Source organism: Theropithecus gelada, chromosome 14, assembly GCF_003255815.1.
Source record: "Theropithecus gelada isolate Dixy chromosome 14, Tgel_1.0, whole genome shotgun sequence".
Taxonomy (NCBI): domain Eukaryota; kingdom Metazoa; phylum Chordata; class Mammalia; order Primates; family Cercopithecidae; genus Theropithecus; species Theropithecus gelada.
Genome location: NC_037682.1, coordinates 50,243,858 through 50,263,689, shown reverse-complemented (window position 1 = coordinate 50,263,689; position 19,832 = coordinate 50,243,858). Strand labels below are relative to the sequence as shown.

General features: G+C 44.0%; 1 protein-coding gene across 6 annotated transcripts in view; it reads left to right on the top strand.

The window, feature by feature from the left end:
* Positions 1-19,301, top strand: part of INSC (INSC, spindle orientation adaptor protein) — a 133,330-nt gene extending 114,029 nt beyond the window's left edge. For 4 of the 6 annotated variants that reach the window (XM_025356937.1, XM_025356941.1, XM_025356943.1 and 1 more), the window contains 4 exons: positions 7,722-7,788; positions 11,024-11,179; positions 12,566-12,642; positions 18,027-19,301. In XM_025356937.1, the coding sequence (XP_025212722.1) occupies positions 7,722-7,788; positions 11,024-11,179; positions 12,566-12,642; positions 18,027-18,155 (429 nt within the window). In that variant the 3' untranslated portion in view covers positions 18,156-19,301. Of the gene's footprint in view, positions 1-7,721; positions 7,789-11,023; positions 11,180-12,565; positions 12,643-13,684; positions 13,761-18,026 lie in introns of all 6 variants that reach the window. The other 2 variants (XM_025356942.1, XM_025356940.1) reach the window with 2 other exon arrangements.
* Positions 19,302-19,832: the final 531 nt, after the last annotated feature.

Below are 19,832 nucleotides of genomic sequence, written 5' to 3'. Positions count from 1 at the left end.
CAGCTAGCTAGCATTTAAATGAGGATTAAATTTAAATCCTGACTTAGACCTTGATCTTTGACTCTCATCTGCTGTTATCTTTGAAGAAAGGAGGTGGTGCTGCTGTTGAACCACAGACTGAATGTTGGTCCTGCCTGGGCCATTTATCAACTGAGCGACATTCAGCAAGTCAAAGGCTCCTGGTTGTTGGATTTTCACATCTATTAATTGGGACATTAATGTTTACATTGCAGGGTTATTGTGAGGGTGAGTGTAATAAGATATGCAAGGACCTGATATAAGGCTTAGCCCCTACTGAGTTCTTAATAAATGGTGAATATAATTACTTTTTAAACCTGATGCTCCAAAGAAGAGCATGAGTAGTGAATTATCCAAAATCCTCAGCTTGGCCCTCCAAACTATATATGATATGTATGATTCCAGACTTCCTTTCCAGTCTAATCTTATTACTTCTAAGAGTTGGAGAAGTCCCCATAGAGACAAGGTGTGACAGTAACAGATAGAGTGGTGGTACCCTGGTTGACTATTGGCCTGATTGACTCCTGAGGGAGACATACCCCATGTCTACCCTTGGTAGTGGGGAGGGAGACAGGAGGGCCCACCCTTTGTGATCTGCCTTACTCATGCTCTTGTTCTCTTCAGATAGATACCTCCAGTTGCTGGGTCTCTCATCTATCTGACATAATTTTAGGTGCCTTCACCTTCAAGTGCCTCTCCTGTGGCAGACTCTAGTCATTTCATACAAGATCCAGTAGTGAGGCAATAAGACAAGGAATTCTGGATTCAGACAACCTGAGTTTGAAGCTTTTTTGCTATTAATAATCATGTCACCTTGGGCAATTCACTCTGAGTCTCACTTTCTTAATTTGTAAAATGGAAACAAATAATACATATTTTACAAAGTTGAAATAAGAATTAAATAAATTAATAAATATAAACTCTTGGTACAGACGCTGGCACATAGAAGCTATTAAATCAATGGAAGCCACTGTCAATGTTATTACAATTGGCCTTTGAATGTGTGGCACACAGCATTGAATGGGAACCTCCAGAGAGGAGTTCCCTCATCTGTAAAATGGGCATGACTTCTTCCATCTTGGACGTCCTGTGTCTCTATGTGTAGAAGTCCCCTTCTTATCACAAGGAATGACTAGCCCCCTCTTGAAGCCTCACTGAGTCCTATGAAAAGGAGATCAGGGTGGGGAGAGAATGTGGTCATGCTGCCAGCAGATAGTTCTCTCTGTACCTGGAGTCAGCACCTTTTCATGTTACTCCACTGTCTGAGCCAGGCACGTCCTCCACTGTCCTCAGGATGGCTTCACCTTCTGCCCTGGCTCAGAACAACCACTTAGCTAGTGAAAGTGCACCCATTAAAGAAACAAATGGCTCTTTCCTGTGGCAGCGGGAGGATTAAGGTGATCAGAGGGCTCTCTGTAATGAAGACAAAGAAGATGAATTAGGTTTTGAAGTGCTCACCACCCCCTGAAATACTTAGGAGATTAAATGCCCCATGAGGCTTCCGGTAATGAATCTGCCAATGACGCCAATGCTGTGTGGAACCTCTTGGTCTTGGATCTATACGGACCACCTCTGTTTGGACAATGAGAACCCCTCCATCATCCTGGCAAGCCAGGTCCACTTAATTTGTTCAACAGAAGCCTCGTTGCATATGCCTATCCTGTAGCCACCCTTGGGGTGTGGCCGTTGGTGAGGGCAGCCTTGGACATAGGCTCTTCTACCCCCTTTGGCTAATCTACAGGAAGGTGGCATGGACTGCAGCTGATATTGTCAGCCATTGAAAAGCCTGACAAGCAACCTGGATAGTCCTATGCTTTCATGCCCAGGAGGTATTTTCCAGGAGCCATACTGTCCATGGAATCCAGCAACAGATCTGACAGGGGGAGATAGGAAAGGGGCTACCTCCAAATGTGTTGGTGAACTTCTGCCCTGTCTGTCAAGCAGCGATAATCTAGGATGGAAGAGAACTGATTATCTTGTCTAATATATAATAGAGATTTTTACTGAGCCTGACTTTTTGTGGCCTTCAGGAATTAACTGCTTTCATAAGGGCAGGAGTGCTAGTATATACTTCCCACAATAATACCTCATCTGTTTGGCATTTTAGAATGACTAGATTTTGTAACATTTCTGGGACCTCACTGTGAATACCATTTATCAGGAAATGCCAGTCACTAGGGGTTTCGTTTTTGACTCACATCTCAAAATCTCTCTATAGTTTATAAAGCTCTGTTGTGTACATATGTGACATATTAGAAACAGCACAGGTTTTTAGTTCAGACAGATTTGAGTTCACATTCTGGTTCTGCCATTTCCCAGCTATGTGATAGTAGACAAATCACTTTACCTCTCTGAGCCACAATTTCCTCATCTGCGTAATGGGAATAATAACATTTGCTCCCTCCCTCATGTCGTTATGATGATTAGATGGGATAATGCTCATAAAGTACTTAGAACCAAAGCGAATACTCAATAATGAATGGGACGGGGTTCTCTAACAGAACCAGAGGCTGGGATAGGTCTGAGACAGGGAATGTAAGCTTTGGGACTGGAAGGTAGGGTCAGGAAATATAGTTAACGTGGTGGCAATTGTATTGGTCTGTTCTCACATTGCTATAAAGAAATGCCTGATGTAATCCCATTACTTTGGGAGGTTGAGGCAGGCAGATTACCTGTGTTCATGAGTTCAAGACCAGCCTGGGCAACATGGCAAAATCCTATCTCTACAAAAAAAAAAAAAAAAAAAAAAAATTAGCCAGGCATGGTGGTGCACACCTGTAGTCCCAGCTACTTGGGAAGCTGAGGTGGGAGGAGGCTTGAGCCCAGGAGATGGAGGTTACAGTGAGCCAAGGTGGCACCACTGCACTCTAGCCTGGACAATAGAGCCAGACCTTGTCTCAAAAATAAAAATAAAAATAAAAATAAATTACCTAAGACGGGGTAATTTGTTAAAAAAAAAAAAAAGGTTTAATTGGCTCATGGTTCTGCAGGCTGTACAGAAAGCATGAAGCTGGAATCTGTTTGGCTTCTGGAGAGGCCTCAGAAAACTTACAATAATGGTGGAAAGCAAAGGTGAAGCAGATACATCGCATGGCAGGAGCAAGAGCAAGAGAGAGTGAAGGGGGAGGTTCTTCACACTTTTCAACAAGAACTCGCTCACTGTCACAAGAACAGCACCATGAAGATGGTGCTAAATCATTCATGAAGGGTCCACCCCCATGATCCAATCACCTCCCACCAGGCTCCACCTCCAACATAGGGGATTACAATTCAACGTGAGATTTTGGTGGAGACACAGATCCAAACCATATCAGGGATACTGTGTAGTATTGGAGGAATCCAGGATCCCAACACCCTGTCCTGACCTGCTCCAGAAGCCCCTCCCCACAAAGCCAAGGGCAAACCAAGCATAGAGAATATGGTCTGACCTTTATACGCTCTCTAATACTGTGGGCTTACAGCCCAACATTTGTGTAATCCCCAGGGTGAGACAGCTGGGCTTCACCCAGGAGAGCCCTTCAGCCTATTCGCCAGCAATACAGGACTGACATCCAAAACAGTTCCATGGCTTTTATCATGCGGTCTCCTCAGCCTTAATCTTAGCCCTCCAGGCTTGCCTCTTTAGTAGTAAGGGAAAGCTGGTCCTGTCAACAAGAAGACCCATGTACCAGAGAGAAGAAGCCATGTGCTTGTCTCTGGGTCTAGGCAGGAGCCCTTCTCCTAGTCTCCACATCTGTCCAGCCCTCTCAGGTCTTGCACCCTGGGCCCTGAGCCATGTCTGCCAGCAGGAGGGAGAGGCTCAAAAGAGAGCAGAAGAGGAGAGGGCTGTACCTTCTCCTGGGCTATCTTGCCTCTCTGGCCTTGGAAAAGAAAGTATGTTCAAAGAGACCACACTTTTCTTCCCTTAGATCCCTTAATTCTACAAATCAATGTCCTTGTCTGGATTCTTTCTGCTCTTTGGTAGAGCAAGTGGCATGGAGGGAAGACTGCTGAGACATTGCTAGGATGTGAAGCAGGCCTGGTTCACACCTTTGCATCGGTCTGCAGGCAAGTGTTTCTCCTCTGTGTGTGCTGACATCAAAAGGCCTCACTAACCTCCTTCCTACCACACAGGGGCATTTCTTCTTGAATCAGTGACATGGGAGGTCGCCTGCTATCCTGGATCAATTTCCTGTCTGCCTCAATTTTCATGTCTTTGGAGGCCAAAGAAAAAAAAAATTGAAAATGCCAGAGAAGGTAGTGAATACACACTTTGCTGTTCCTCTGATGGGAAGGGTTGACCTGCTCTGGTACAGGCTCCCCTTTGGGAGGGATCTCACATTAGCAGCGTGTCTTGGCCACACGGATGCTCAGCCCCCTGAGTGCTGCATGTTACTTGGCTAGTGTTTCTTGACACAGTCTGTCAAGGCTTGGGTCCTTTCAGGTTCTCCTGCCCAGAGCAAACCATATTTATTTTATTTAACAAAGGGTGCTTGATATTAACTCATTGAATGCCCATACAGGTCTTAAAAGATACCTTTTATTTATTTACTTATTTAGAGACGGAGTCTTGTTATATTGCTCAGGCTGATCTCAAACTCCTGGCTTTAAGTGATCCTCCTGCCTCAGCCTCTGGAGTAGCTGGGATTAAAGGCATGAGCTATGGTGCCTGGCTGAATTATTTTTATTTCTTATGGTAGGGCCCCCAAGGATGTCCACATGATAATCCTTAAAACCTGTGAATAAGTTACTTTATATAGTGACAGGAATATTCTAGATGCGATTGAGTTCAGATCTTGACATAGGAATATTGTCCTTGATTATCCAGGTAAATTCAGTGTCATCACAGAAGTTCTTGTAAGAGGGAGGGAAGAGAGTCAGAGTCAGAGAATCAAACGTGATTAAGGAAGCAAAGGTCAGAAGGATATACTCCCCTGAGCCAAAGAATGACAGCAGCCTCCAGAAGCTGGAAAATAGAAACTAGGAAATTGATTTTCCCCTAGAGTCCCCAGAATAAATGAAGATCTCTCAACACCTTGGTTTTCGCTATGTAAGACTCATTTAGAACTTCTGACCTCTAGAACTGTAAGATAAAATCATGTCATTTTAAGCCACTAAGTTTGCAATAATTTGTTATAGCAGCAATAGAAAATGAATACACCAAGGCACAGAAGGTTAGGTAACATGGCCAAGATCATAGCAAAATGTGATAGAGCCAGGATTCAGATGTAGGTTGAGCTACATGCTTAGCTATTACATTATACTGACCTCTTACCTAGGACCTCTCTCAAGGGTGATGTCCTCTGGATTCACCAAACAACTGCAGAGGGAATGGTGCCCTTTCACTTAGGTGGAATAGAACTTAATTGAACATCATCAGGCGAGACTGAATTAGCCTGGGCTGGGGAAACTGTCTGCCTGGCTCCTGCACTCTGCCCCCTGACAGCATTGCTAACTTGTATCCAACCAGGTAAAACAGTTGTCCCTAAAATCCCACCCATGGACTTGACTGTGAAGATAAACATTGACCTCTTTCCCCTCTATGTTACGGCGCACAAAAGGATGTTTTACAAGGGGGACTCAAAGCAGGGCATAATTGGCATTTATTCAAATTGTACTTAATTGAATACTTCATCTGCACCTCCAGAAAACCACATGGGGTACAGGCTCTGTAAAAAGGAAGTAATTTTCATTAACAGGATCTAAATTAGTCTGACACAAAGACCTACGTGGTGCCTGTGACATGGCTAATAATTACTGTGTAATGAACCCGTTGCCACAGACAAAGGTTTCCTTTTCTTTTCCTAGTTTGTCCTTCCTTCCTTCCTTTTCCTCCCTTCCTCCTTCCTTCCCTCCTTCCTTCATGGATCTGCATGTCAAGTAAGTGTTTTTATTCAGAGAGGCCAGCCTGGTGATGGTGGGACGTCACAGCCCCTGTGTGGTGGAAACAGAGTCCATACTTCCTGCTAACAGCCCAGAGATAGCCAAATAAACTCTAAACTGACTTGGACTGGGCCGTGTACCTCCTCCCTCATAAGAATGTGCACACGATGCCTCTTGGGGAACTTTCCAACCCAGCTTTTTCCTCTAACTCCTTCCACTGAGCCCACAAACACAATCTTAAAAAGTACAAAGATAAGTAAATAAATAAGTAAAAGAGCCTCTAGGTCCTAAACCTCCTTTAGTCCTATTATCTTCTTAACTGCAAATAGGAGCTTGTCACCCCCGTCATAAAACACCTGGTGGTACAGAGTTGCTTTCAGGATAAAGGTTCTGGAGTGTTCTCCTGTCCTTCCTCTGGCAGCCGACTGTAGTCATGCTCATCCAACCAGGCCTCTGATGGGGTCTGAGCTGGAAGGGGTTGTCACACGCACACACATGCTGCAGCAACCTAAGAATGCGGAATCCCCTTCCAACATGTGTTTAGAAGGAAAGGAGAGAGAGAGATATTCTACTAATATGGTAAAGTTTTTCCTTTCTGTTTAAAAGAGACATTTTTAAATATATTTGTTATCCAGAGTAAAATAGCAATATTTGTTATCCAGAGTGATTAAAATGTAGATAATACTCTTTCTTGGTAGACATCACATTACTATCCAGTTTCAGCATTTTAGCTGCCTGAATTGTACTCAGTAGACTGTCAACTGCCGTCTCAGAGGAGGGGGTAGGGGCACAACCTTTGCTTATACCATCCTGCAAGCTTTGAAGAAATCTTTCAAGAGACAGAGGCTTGTATCAGTGAGAATTGTTTTTTAATTTAATTTAATTATTTATTTTAATTACCACTTGAGAGCGCTGTCCATTTCTGTGAAAGTGGGTGAATTTTCTTCTTGCTATTTATGTCAGGAGCAGTGTTGTGGGTGGTATCTGAGTTAATGGGTGCCATGTTTCCAATCTATTCTAGTAGCATTTTGGCACCCTTTTGCAGTTTGGGGTCTCCGGAATGAGTCCTCTGTCAGCCCATTCCTTAATCCAGTTTGTGCTTGTGAGTTCTTTTCTCCCTTGACTGTACCAGGGGTTTCAGCTGAGGCTGGTTACAACCCATAAAGCTGTAACTGAGACTCACTGTCCACCTGGTGTCAATACCGCTTTCCTACAGGCAGAGACTTTCAGCGATGACTGATAAGTGAGGCTTACCACAGACTTGTAACGTGCAGCTGAGTATGCACTTTCTCATCAGATTCCATGTAATACCCAATGCTTGATAATGCTGCCCCTTCCTACTGATGCCCTCTAACGTGACCTTAGCCTTCAGTCATCGCAGGTTGAAAGTAGGTGAGGGTTAGTGTTCAGGAAAGAAGCTGGGATGGAAGAACTCAATCTACAGTAAGAGCTAGCTATCGAGGACAAGTCAGCACAGAGGAGTTTGAGGGGCCAGGGACCTGCTTGTTCTGTCTGCATTTCAGGACTGGGGACCAGAGCAGAAAGACAGCTGGGCCCCAACTTCACCCAGGGTTATGCTGGTCTTTCCAGGGTGTCCTGGGGCCCTTGGGAGCCATGCTATAGCCGTAGGCTGATAAATGGGTATTAGTCACCGGGGAAATACATCTGGGTGGCAGGAGCCCATGAGGATGGAAGCAAATGCCTTGGAAGGATAGGCCCGGTGGACAGGAAGGAGTCACGGGAGAAAAGGAAGCTTTGTAGCCCCTGTCTGACCTGTCTATAGGGAGTACCATTAAGGTCAGGTGTGCTCATTTTCTCAGTTTCTAAATTCTCTTTTCCAGATTGTGACCATCTTGGCAAACATGTCTGTCCTAGAGCAGTGTGCCTCTGACATCATTCAGGAGAATGGTATGTCTTTGCAGCATTGTACATGTTATGTGAATTATCTGGATGTAGGGGACTGGTCTTTGTGCTTGTGTGAATGCCTGTGCGGGTATGTAAATAGGTACATGTAGCCGGGCGCAGGGATCACGCTTGTAATCCCAGCACTTTAGGAAGCAGAGGTGGGTGGATCAACTGAGGTAAGGAGTTCGAGACCAGCCTGACCGACATGGTGAAACTCCGTCTCTACTAAAAATACAGAAATTAGCTGGGTGTGGTGGTGGGCGCCTGTAATCTTAACTACTCAGGAGGCTGAGGCAGGAGAACCGCTTGAACCTGGGAGGCGGAGGTTGCAGTGGACTGAGATCACGACATTGCACTCCAGCCTGGGTGACAGAGCGAGACTCTGTCTCAAAAAAGAAAAAAAAAATAGGTACATGTGTCTCCACGCTTGCATGAGCATATATGTGTGTGCTTGTATGTGGGCAACTGGGCCTATATATGTGAATATTTGTTTGCTTTTGTGAGGCCTAAATTCTAGTGGAAGACAGATAATGTATAAGAAGATAGCAAATGTCCAGTGATGATAGTGTGACAGTGCCCTGGGGAAAATGAAGCAGGGAAGAAGAGTAAGGTAGTATCAGGGTGGGGTGGTGATGGTTGGTATTTTAATAAGATGGTGAGGAGAAGGCAAATATTTCATATGATCACCAAATAAAAAAATCTATTCCTACCAAGGGATACATTCCAACTTTAAATTGTTCCTATCTTATTGGATTTGGCTGCAGTAGAAAGCTGAGGAAGGGGTGAGTGGTAGAGCAGGTGAGGGCAACCTGAATGTCTTTAGCCCTCACTGAGAGCATCTCTTCTCCCACTTGCTCCCTTGTTCCATCTGGTGCTGAACATGTCACCAAGGTCCAGGTGGGGTGGGCCAGGTTTCATTGGCCTGGGAGCTGATCGAAGCCGTTTCTGCCAACGGACAAGGCGGCTGCCTTGCAGCTGGGAGCAGAGATGGTGAGGGCTTCCTGTGACTGGGAAATAAGGGAGCAATTAGCAACCAGTTGGAAACCAGAGACGCTAATGAGGCGGAGTGAGCTGGGAGCCTGGGCCGGCTGCCTCTGCTCTTGCTAAACCCCCTTCTCCCAGGCTTCCCTGCTGTCTTAACAAACATACACTTTCCCATCCCCCATTGCTCTGTTACTAATTGAAGGACATCATTTTGTGTTAATTTTATGTGATTGAGCTAATAATGAGAAACTTTGCTGAGCCAGCTGAGGCCATGAAGCTGAGCTATTGCATCTGTGCCCTGTTCTTTCGGCACTTATAGAGCCTTATGTTGAAGTGTTCAGTGGGAGTGGGTCTCCAAAGGCCTGTGAATTTGAGATTGGAATATCTGGCATCTGTAGAGGGTTTTATGGTTCACAAAGTGCTATTGACTGACTCGCTCAGTAAACAGTTATTGAGACCTAATATGTGCCTGGCATTGTGCTAGACAACGAGAACAGAGATAACTAAATCCCTGCCTTTGTCCTAGAGGGTCTCACAGTCTAGACAGAGAGCACAACTTAACAAAAGTGACATATGATAGAAATATAACATCTACAATAGAATAATGCAACAGAGGGAGGTTGTCATGGTGATTGAGGTTGAAAACTGGAACCATACTCTGTGGGTTTGAATCCTGGCACTGTGTTTACTAACCATATGACCTCTCAGTTTTTTCATCAACAAAATACAAATAATCCCTACCTCATAAAGATGTTGTGAGGATTAACATGAAGCATGTTAGAAGATGGTCTGGCACAGAATGAGCACTGTGCTAAGACCCTCTGCTCTTTCAGGAAACAGTGGCAGTCTCACGGGGTTTACCTGAAGAGAGTTTAATGAAGGAGCTATTTTCCAAAGCAGGGCAGGATTTGAGGAATCAACAAAGGTGTCAGTGCAACTGGGGTATACTGGAAGACAGGCCTCTTAGGTCTGGACAGGGCAAATCTTGTTGTACAGGCTGGGCTTTGAGAGTCCATGGTCTAAATCACAGGTTGCAAACTTAGATGTCTACACAATTCAGACAGGTAATGTAAATGGATGAGGTGAATTCACCAGAGACAGGATCAATCTCTTTTAAAGAAGGAACTCATAATAAGCTTTAAAAATTTGTTGTCCAGAAATGAGGGCCTAGGGTTAAAATTCAGGAGGCAGTTTCAGAAGTCAGAAATCTAGATTTTTACAGAAATCCTCCAATTAGCACACTATCAAAAATCTAAAAAATTGTAGACGCTGTGTGGAGCAACAAAACAAAGCAAAACTATATTCTTGGGTAATGTCTGGCTTAAGTTCTAAGCTGCAGAAGCCACTGGGTGCAGAAGAGGGGAGTGTGGGATGGGCAGTTGGGCAACAGCTCACACTGAAGATAAACTTTTACTACAACCTGCAGGATGGAGTTTTTTAGATGGAGCATCAAGAGGGAAAACGGCATCCCTTGTAGAAAGAAAGACTGGGTAAAGACAAGGAGGTATGAGTGGATATGGGTGTGGTTTCTAGAACAATCAGAAGACGAATCTGATTTCGGGGGGGGTAGGAGGCTTCTCAGCAGAGATTATTCAGGTCGAAATCTCTCAGTCTAACTACTGCACCCTTTTCCAGCTTGAGTTCACTCTAAAACATTTGATCTAGTCATTATCCAGCTTAGGTTTGGATCACCTCTTACCTGGGGGATTCATCACTACTGGACCTGTCTGAATTGCAGCCAGTATCAGAAGTGAAGAGGTGATGCAGAGAAACCAGTTATCTGAGTTTCTTTCGTTTTTGTTTTCTTAATCCTAAATGTGATGCTACATCTGAATTGTAGTAGCAGCTCCCTCAACTACTAACTATGTGACACTGGGCAAGACACTTCACTTGTCTCTGGGCTTCAAAATGGAATTATAATGGTACCAAATACATGAGGCTACTAGAAGGTTTTAGGGCATTATGCATTTACTATGCATTTAGCACAGTGTTGAGTAAAAGCTCAATAATAGCGCTAAAAAAATAAAGATGTCTTCAGATGTTCCTCCCAAGTATAGTGACTTGGTACATGAAGACACCCTCAGGAGTAGAAGGCATGGAGAAATAGCCTTGTCCAGCTTCTGCCCTGTGGGTGAGACCCCTGAAGTCATCCTGACAGCCTTTGCTTGCACCCTGCAGCCACCTGTCCAGCTGGCCCCATGGGGAAGGCTCCATGCTGGGGGTAGGTACCAACTGTTCCTTGCTTCCTGCCTAGGGGTCCAGCTCATCATGGGCATGCTGTCCGAAAAGCCAAGGTCTGGGACCCCTGCTGAGGTGGCAGCCTGTGAGCGAGTCCAGCAGAAAGCTGCAGTGACCCTGGCTCGTCTCAGCCGAGACCCAGATGTGGCACGGGAGGCTGTGCGGCTCAGCTGTGAGTGGTGCTTGCTGGCTGTGACTGGAGTGGAGTGGGGGGATTGGGGGCAGGAGCAGCTCTGATTTCATGGTGGCAACAGTGGACACAGGGCAAGGACTGGCTGGCATAAGCCCTATCTCTGGGGGCTAGAAAATGCTGGGATGGAGGCTCAGGGGTGCAGCCCCTAGTCTAGTTTGTAACCTGGGGCTGAAGCAAGAGGGAGAAAGGACCTAGAGTGGTAAAAGTTGGCCAGAATAGTGACTCACCTGCAGACTGTTAATAAGAACCCCATTATTTCATTCACTCATTCATTTATTCACTTGCTTAGTTATTCATATACTCGTTTGTTTACTTATCTACACGTTCATTTACTCATTAATTTATCCTTTAGTTCATTTATTCATTAACCCATTCATGACTTCATTATTCACTATTAACTCCTCCATTAATTCACTCATTAACATGCTCATTCATTCAGTTAGTCACTTATTTACCCAACAAATATTTTCAGAGCACCCACCCTACGCTAAGCTCTGTTCTGAGTGCTGGGCATGTGACACTGGATGTGACATTGTCCTGACCACAGGGGCTCACAGCCTCATGGAGGTGACAAATTAAAAAAGGGATATTCTCACTTCAGTATCATGGGAGTGACACTCAAAGCATGTCCATGGTGCATTTGGCATGCACAAGAAGTAGCCCATGTTTATCTGGGTGAGTCAAAGAATGTTTTAACAAGGGGGCAAGTCCTCTGCTGTGGTTTGAAAAAGTAAGTAAAAGTTACTCCCATGTGAAGACTGAGAAAGGGCTTTTCAGGAAGAAGCGTGAGAAAAGGTATGGCAGTGTCACCAATCCTCCAGGTACCCAGAGGGACAGCCTGGGGCAGCAGAGGGTTCCTGCTCCTTCAAGACCTTACAGAGGATGGACACGCAGACTGCATTTGCATACCTTCTACTGCTATCGTATAATGAGGGTTTTTTTTTTTTTTCTTAAAGTTTGAAAGAAGTCAGTCTGCATTGCAAAGCTAAGTCATTCACTTAACTCTGCTCAGTAAAGCCCTAGGAAATATTAGTAGAGTCTATAGTTTTATGTTATTTTAGCCACAGTATATTTTCTGGCTAAAATTGGCACTTGAGAAAAAAAGACACAGCTAGGAATTTTGTCTGGTAAAGATTCAAATGTTAACCCACATCTGTGGATTTGACTTGGATGCTTCAGCTTGGCCTGACCCTAACCAGGCTCTGCTCACCACTGAGGGAGTAGAAAGTTTCCACCACAGACTCCCCGAGTTGGGTTCAGCCCCCTTCTCTGGCAGATTGGGTGTGCAAGGGAGGCCCAGAACCTCTGGGTCAGGCCCGACTGGGCCCCGTCCTGGGCTTGAGGCTCTCCCTGTGTCTCCTACAGGCATGTCCCGTCTCATCGAGCTCTGCAGATCCCCATCAGAAAGGAACAGCAGTGATGCCGTGCTCGTGGCCTGCCTGGTGAGTTCTCAGTCTTCCCCCAGCTTTTCCCCTGGCCTTCAGGATGCAGACAAGGGGGCCAGGAGAACTGGCTGTGCTGTGGCTGGCTTCAGTAAGCCATAAAACCTCTCTGGGCTTTAGCTTTTCTCTTTAGGATTGTGATCATTATAATATTTGTTTCACTTAATTCATAAAATCGTGATGAAAATTTTATGAGGTAATATGTGTGAAAGATGATGGCTGAGAAACTCCCTCTTCCCTCTGTTCTACCACTACAGTTTTAGGAACAGGAACCTTTGAGGTTCCCGTGGAACGCCAGTTGGTGTTGTCTATGTCATGGTGCCTGCAGAACATGGGAGCTAGGATAAGGATATCCCCTTCCTATTCCAAAGGGTATAAAGGGAGAAAAGCGTCCACTTATCCCTACAGGGAGCCCATCTGGTGGCACCCTTCCAGCATTGTAGCTCCCTCCACCTTTGTGGAACAGAACGAGAAGGAACACAACAAGATAGAGTGGACTATTCAGCAGCAACCTGGATCCTCACCTTGAACACAAGCAAGTGTATCCTAGGAAGTCCCCACCCAACTTCTTTTTGCTAGGGGTCCATCATGAAATAATCAATAGTACCAGACAGAGAATGCACACTTCGTCTATATATTCTTCCCTACTAGGGCTGTAAGGACTCCCAAAGTAGAGTATCTTCCATTTGAAAACATTTAGGAGCAGGGAAGCCACTCTATAAACAGAACCCTTAAGTTCCAGAAGAAAGTGCTGGCTCTTGTGATCAAAGAACACAAGGGGGAAGTGATGGATTTAAAGATCCTTCAAGCTGTCTCACAGTAAAGTCCTCTCCTCAGCCCATTTTGAGCTGAGCTTGTCTCTTTTCTGGGAGTTTCTGATGGGCGTTTCGCAGTTGTAGAAACAGTAGGGCATTACAGTCAATCAGACCTGTCTTGGTCGTACCATTAATGAGCTGTGTGACATTTGATAAGTCACTCAATGCTATACATTTTATTCAATAAATGTTTATGGAATGATTCTGTGTTCCATTCACTGTTCTAGGCTATGGGGATACAGCTGCAGGTAAAAAAGACAAAAATCTCTGCCCTTCTGTGGCTTTTATTTTGGTACGTTCAAGGCAATCTTAATCTTCTTGTGCCTTTGGTGGTCTGGTGAAGCTTACAGACCCCTTTTCAGAATAATCTTTTAAATGCAAAAATAAAAATAAAATGTATAGAATTAAAACCAAAACCAATTATATTTAAAATTATTAAACTATTAAAATATGTGATATATTAATATATTTGCTTTTTAGTCAACACATTAAATAAGACCTAGCAGTAAGTCTAGTAAGTATTGTCATCTTGACTCGTGCAGACCATAAATGGTATTTGAAAATATTTTCAACAACTTTCATGGGCTGTGAAAGTATCTGTAATTTCTACTGGGAAATCACAAGTCACAGGGATTGCGAAGACGCCATGGTTTGTTGCTGTATTCACATTGCAATAGAAGGAAATGCTAAGTTTCAGTTACAGGTTGGTGAAAATAAAGATGTAACTTTTTCTCATTCAAATTCACAGATCCTCTTAATTCCGCCTGTTCTAGCAAGTGAAGTGAGAGGAAATTAACATGTAATGATTGACCCCAACTACCACTGCCTGACTCTGAATAGACCCGGAGGAAATGTTGGTAGCATTGAAATCACTTGGGAAACTATAAAGCTCCATTCAAATATGAGGGCTTGTGATTATTACTGCTATCATTTTTATTAGTGTGAAGGAGAGCACACAGAAGAGCTTGGCTACTATCTTTAATCACTTTAAGGACTTTCAAGCCGAAAAGGGATTATATTTGTTCTGTGGATGAGTTGGTGGATGCTGAAGAGAACCCCTCCCTCCCTAATCCATTCTCCGTGTGGCTTCTGAGTTAATTTTCCTAAGGACAGTTTATAATCATGACACTTTCATGAAATCTCCATCGAACCTTTTCATGGTTCCCCATTATTTCTGGGCCACTGTCCGTCTGTTCAGCCCTTCTCAGTCTGGCTCCGACCATCCCTGGGGCCTGCAGACCTCCCACTGTCTCCAGGCCCTGTCCACCTGGGTTAAGCCAGAGCACCCTGAACTGTGTGCCTTGACCCTTGCTCCCAGCAAATGTTTTCTCTATAACTCTGTTTATTAAAATTCTGCCAATCCTTCCAAGCTTAGATGTAAATCTCTCTCCTTCACAAAATTTTCCAGGAGCTCTGTGTGGTGCAAAGCCAGAGAATAAACAGCATGAACCTGAGCCTCCTGTCTTGGATTTTGTTTCACTCAGTCCAAGGCAGGTTACATTATCTTTGTCCCAGGTGTTGTAAGGGGAGGCTCTTGGAATTCAGACACAGGCCTGCCTGATTCTAGAGGCCTGCACTTTTCAACCAGACCGTCTTGTTCCAAGCCATGCTCTTTCTCTCCCCATCTCTTATGGCACTGGTCTCCAGCATTGACTCATGGAGGAGGATTTGTATTTTTCCCCCTCTAGCCTGGAACCTTCCCAGGGCAGGGGACTTTTTCCAGCTTTTTGTATATCCATGGGACGTTGAGTTTGGTGACTATGTATTAATTGACTTGGGGACTGATAGACTTGCTTCCCCTTTTCCTAGCTCCCAGTCTTGGGGGTGTCTATAGTTTGTCCCTAGGAATGTTCCAACATTTGAGTGTGGTCTCCTGGCTGGTGAGATTCACTTGGAGTCTAGCCTGGCAGGTGTAGTTAGAAGCCACCATTCCTGTTCTTCCCCAAGACCTTTCCAGCTTCAAAGGCTCCCTTCAGGTGGAGGGAAGAAGGTTCACTTATTGTCTCCCCTGTCTGGGAAGGTGGCAGTGCAGATCATCTCTCCCAAACAGAATGGTTTTTTCCTGAATGAAGCAGCTGTCAGTAGGTTGCCAGGCTTGTTTAATGCTTGGGTGCTTTCAGGCTATCTGGGAATGAGATTCTAGGATGACTAGCTGTTTAACCCTCCCAGAGAAGCAGAGGCTGAGAGAAGGGTTGGCAAGGGTGCAGGGTCCTTTGAGGCTGCTGCACACTGAGGAGGGGGTGCTCTGAGCTATGGTAGGGTTCATGTCCTGTAGACTTTCTGGGGACCGTGGGGAGGTAAGGGTGTCTCTTCTCTCTCTGTTGTTCTCTGCTGTGTTTTGGTTTCTGCTTTGCTCTCTTTCTAGGGTTTGCCTTCCTAGCAGTTTCTCTTTCTCCTTTCCCTCCCTCCCCTCTTTTTATCACCATAACTCCTTTCTGTTCCTCTCTACTCCTTCCTTTTTCTCTCTGCCTCCTTACCTCACCCTACCTCTCTCCTATTATCTCCCCTCCTCCTAAGGGCTCTCTCTTTTATTTTCTTTGCCACGATTTCTCTTTTTTTCTCCATCTCTTTTTTATACTTGGTCTTATTTCTCCACCAAGTTCATCTCTGTCTGTTTTAATATTTCCTTCTTGTTCTTTTTTCTCTGTTGTCTCTTTTTCTCTGGTTTTTTTTTTTTTTTGGCTATTTCCCTTTTCTGTCTTATTTGCTCTCTTGATAAGTCTATGTTCTATTTCTCTGTGTCTCCTTGTCTCCCTTCTTGCTTTATTTTTTATCCCTAATGATGCAAAAATGCACTGGTGGCCTTATTTCTTCATCTTCAGAAAATCCCTGATTCTGTTTTCATGGTGAAAACTCAAGGGCAATGGGGTTATCTTTCCCTGTTGGAGCCAAGAAGAATCAGAAAGTGCTATGAAGTTTACCCTCATTAGCCCATGGGGTAAACCATGCCCCATGAGAGTCAAGATGTGCTAGTTGGAGGCAGTTCTGGGGAGTCTATTGCTAGAGTCACAGACCCTGCTCATTAATGCACAGAGACACACGCTCCTTCTCTTTGACCCTGCCTGGACATGACAGCACCTGTGACTCCCAGCAACCAGCTCAAACTATCCTCTCTTTTCACTTTGTTGGCCTGATTTCTCAGCAACAGGCTACCTGCCATGTCCAGGTAATGAGCGGTACCCCAGCCTTATGCTCAATATAACCTTGTATCCTGGGGTTGCAGCATCCTACCTGTGTGTGTAGGTCTGAGTGCCCTGGAGTCGGACTCCTGTGTGATGTCTGGAAGGCCACTTTCCCCCTCTGAGCCCTAGTTTCCTTATTTCCAAAATGGAGATCATGACACTTAGCTTGCAACATCATGTAGGGATTAAGTGAGGTGCTATGGGGAGATCCTCAGTGTTTGCATTCCCTCCTTCTTTGCTTCTTTTGCCATTCTAGATATTCCCCCACTCTTTTTGCTTCCAGAGGTGGGAGAAGAGAGGTACCTTGTTCCCTGCTGTGTATATGCCCAGGAAGAGGGAAGAAATTAATATTTATTAAACACAACATGCATTGCCTCAGTTAACTGGTAAACAGGTCTAGGTAGGTGCACAGCTCACATTTGGTTTCAGGTTGCACTATCAGCAGATCTCAGTATTAAAGCACTTCGTTTATTCATTTCTTTTCAGTCAACATTTATTGAGCCCTGTGCCAGCCTCTGTGTTGTCTGCTACAGATACAGAGAAATAGAAAACAAGATCCTTACTCTCGAGGAGCTCAGAGTCTAGTGTGAGAGATAAATACCTAAAAGCTAGTTACAGTCAAGTGTGAGAAACTTGAGGTCCGCCCAGGGGCCCTGGTTGCACAGAGGAGGGAGGGATGGACTGTCTCTGCTTCAGGATAATTGGGGAAGGCTTCATGGGGGAGGTAACAATAGGCAAGAGCAGGAAGTCACTTCAAGTCACAAGTAAGAGTATGAGCAAGGAGGAGGGGGTATAGCTCAGAAGTAGAGCATTGGATTGCAGATTAAGAATATGAGCAAGGACACATGGACATAAAACAGAAATAGCATAGTCATTGCTTATTGTGTGGGGAGCTGGGGAGTGATTTTATTCTGCCAGCACCTCTCTTTCCTGTTCATCCCCCTTGCCAGATGTTGAATTTCTCAGTAGCAGAATCCCTATCTACTTTTACAATATGTTCTCCCTCTCTTTTCTTGTTTTTTCCATAGTGCTTTCCATAGGATCTTGCTGAATTTATGGATGAATGAATAGTTCTTGCTATTCTAAGTTTACTTTAGGGATCTGGAAACAGTAAAGACCATTACTAAGATTATTAACAGCTTTCAGATGACATCTATCTTAGTGATCAAGGTGTAAATAAAGCCAGGTGAACAAGAGATGTGGTTGCTATGTTGACCAGGGGACCAAGATGGTCGCTGGGGTGCCAAGTGGCCAACATGATGATCAGCCCAAATTGTCTGGTAAATGCACCACTTCCTGAAATGCACATTTCAGGGTAGGTGAAGGAAATACACGTACCTGACATGGCCCAGTCTGATATGTGTCACCTCTTCTGTCTTCTCCCCAGGCTGCTCTGCGTAGATTGGCTGGGGTCTGCCCCGAAGGCCTACAGGACTCTGACTTTCAGCAGTTGGTCCAGCCTCGGCTTGTGGATTCCTTCTTACTCTGCAGCAACATGGAGGAGAGTTTTGTGTAGTGGGTGTGGGAGAAGAAAGACATTTGGCTGTTCTCACGCCCCCTCTGAGTACGCACCAGTGAACACACCTGACTACACACAAGCTCTCCTCATTTATTTATACTTAACTTATTTTTGTGTGAAATAAACGGAGGGCGAAATCTTAGAGCAACATCATCAAACAGTCTGTGGTCCTTGGGAATCTTCTTTGTTTTTTATTTTTTGACTTCTGTAGCTTTTGAGTTGCAGATGTTGAAATTCATAATGGCTAATATGACAGATTGTCATGGGTGATTCCACTTCATCTTATTTTTTCTACTCTCACTATATAATCTTGCCTCATTTTTTAAAACTTCGGAACCAGAGTATTTCAACTGCCTAGCAGAGTTTTTTTTTTTAAGCTATATTTGCTCTTCCCAAAAATCTAACATGAATTCCATAATTGGGTAGAATATATTGGAAAAAAGTTTCTTTTTCTTCAATAAATGGAATTATATATATCCCAGATTTTCTTATTAAGTTGTGTTTTAAACTAAGTTCTTGCTTCCCAAGGTTTCATTCCCCCAAAACTTTTCCAACCATTAAAAGAATTGTCTTGTTTTCACAGGTGTATAAATAGGTTAAGCTCTGATTGATTTAGTGAGAAACCAAAGTGACTTTCAAAAATACTTCCAAAGGCACCAGAAACCCTGCTTCCTTTGGCTTCTTTTCTTTTGTGTAACCTCCTGTTCACCTCCTGGTGAATAGAATCTTCAGATGAGGCTTATTGAATGATTCCTCCTCAAAACTATACTTGAGGGCAGTGGTGTGCTGAAGCCAGCTCATGCCCACTCACAAGGGACAACTGTGGAAATTTCTTCCCAACTCTGCACTCAGTGACCTTGTGTTGGTAGCCATGAGCTACCCCATGAGCCCTCATGTTGAAATTGGCCATAGTGGGAGTATTTACACCACAGAAATTCGCAGATGCTATAAAGCACAGTTTTGCTTTTTTTTTTTTTTTCCTAGAGAGCTGGTTTACCAATATCACTGCTTGAAAATATCACAAAAATCTGGGGATCCTTCTGAAAATATTAATGCCATCATATTATGATATAATTTACACGATATAATTGTGTAAAATCATGATTATAATAATGTTTCAAGAAACATTTCTTAAATTCCCAATTACTAGTTTAAGTGAGTTAATCTAATGAACCAAGTCATGGGCGAAGCATGTAATGTGCATTATCTAATTTATTCCTCACAATAATCACGTAAGTATTAATTAGTGTATTCATACATGTTATTACCTATAATCAGATTAAATTATTTGTCCAAGGTCACTAGCTAGTAAGTGGTGCTAGGATTTGAATCTGGCAATATCTATTACCAAAGCCTTTGTGCTGAAGTCATATGCTGTATAGAAAGGTAATGTCTAGGTCCTCCCACCTAATGTGATGATGATGATTATTATTATGATAGAAAACCCTTGTGCAACATTAACCAGGTGCCATGGATTTGTTTTATATCATTCTCGGTATAGATATTAACATTTATTACTATATACCCATTTTACAGAGAAGAAACAGAGGAAACTCATTTTACAGACGCAGCAACGGAGCTGAAGTAGCAAGAAAATGGCAGACCCTGGATTCAAACCAAGGTCTTCTGAGTCCTTATACAAAGCTTCCATTTTTAGAAATAAGGTATATATAT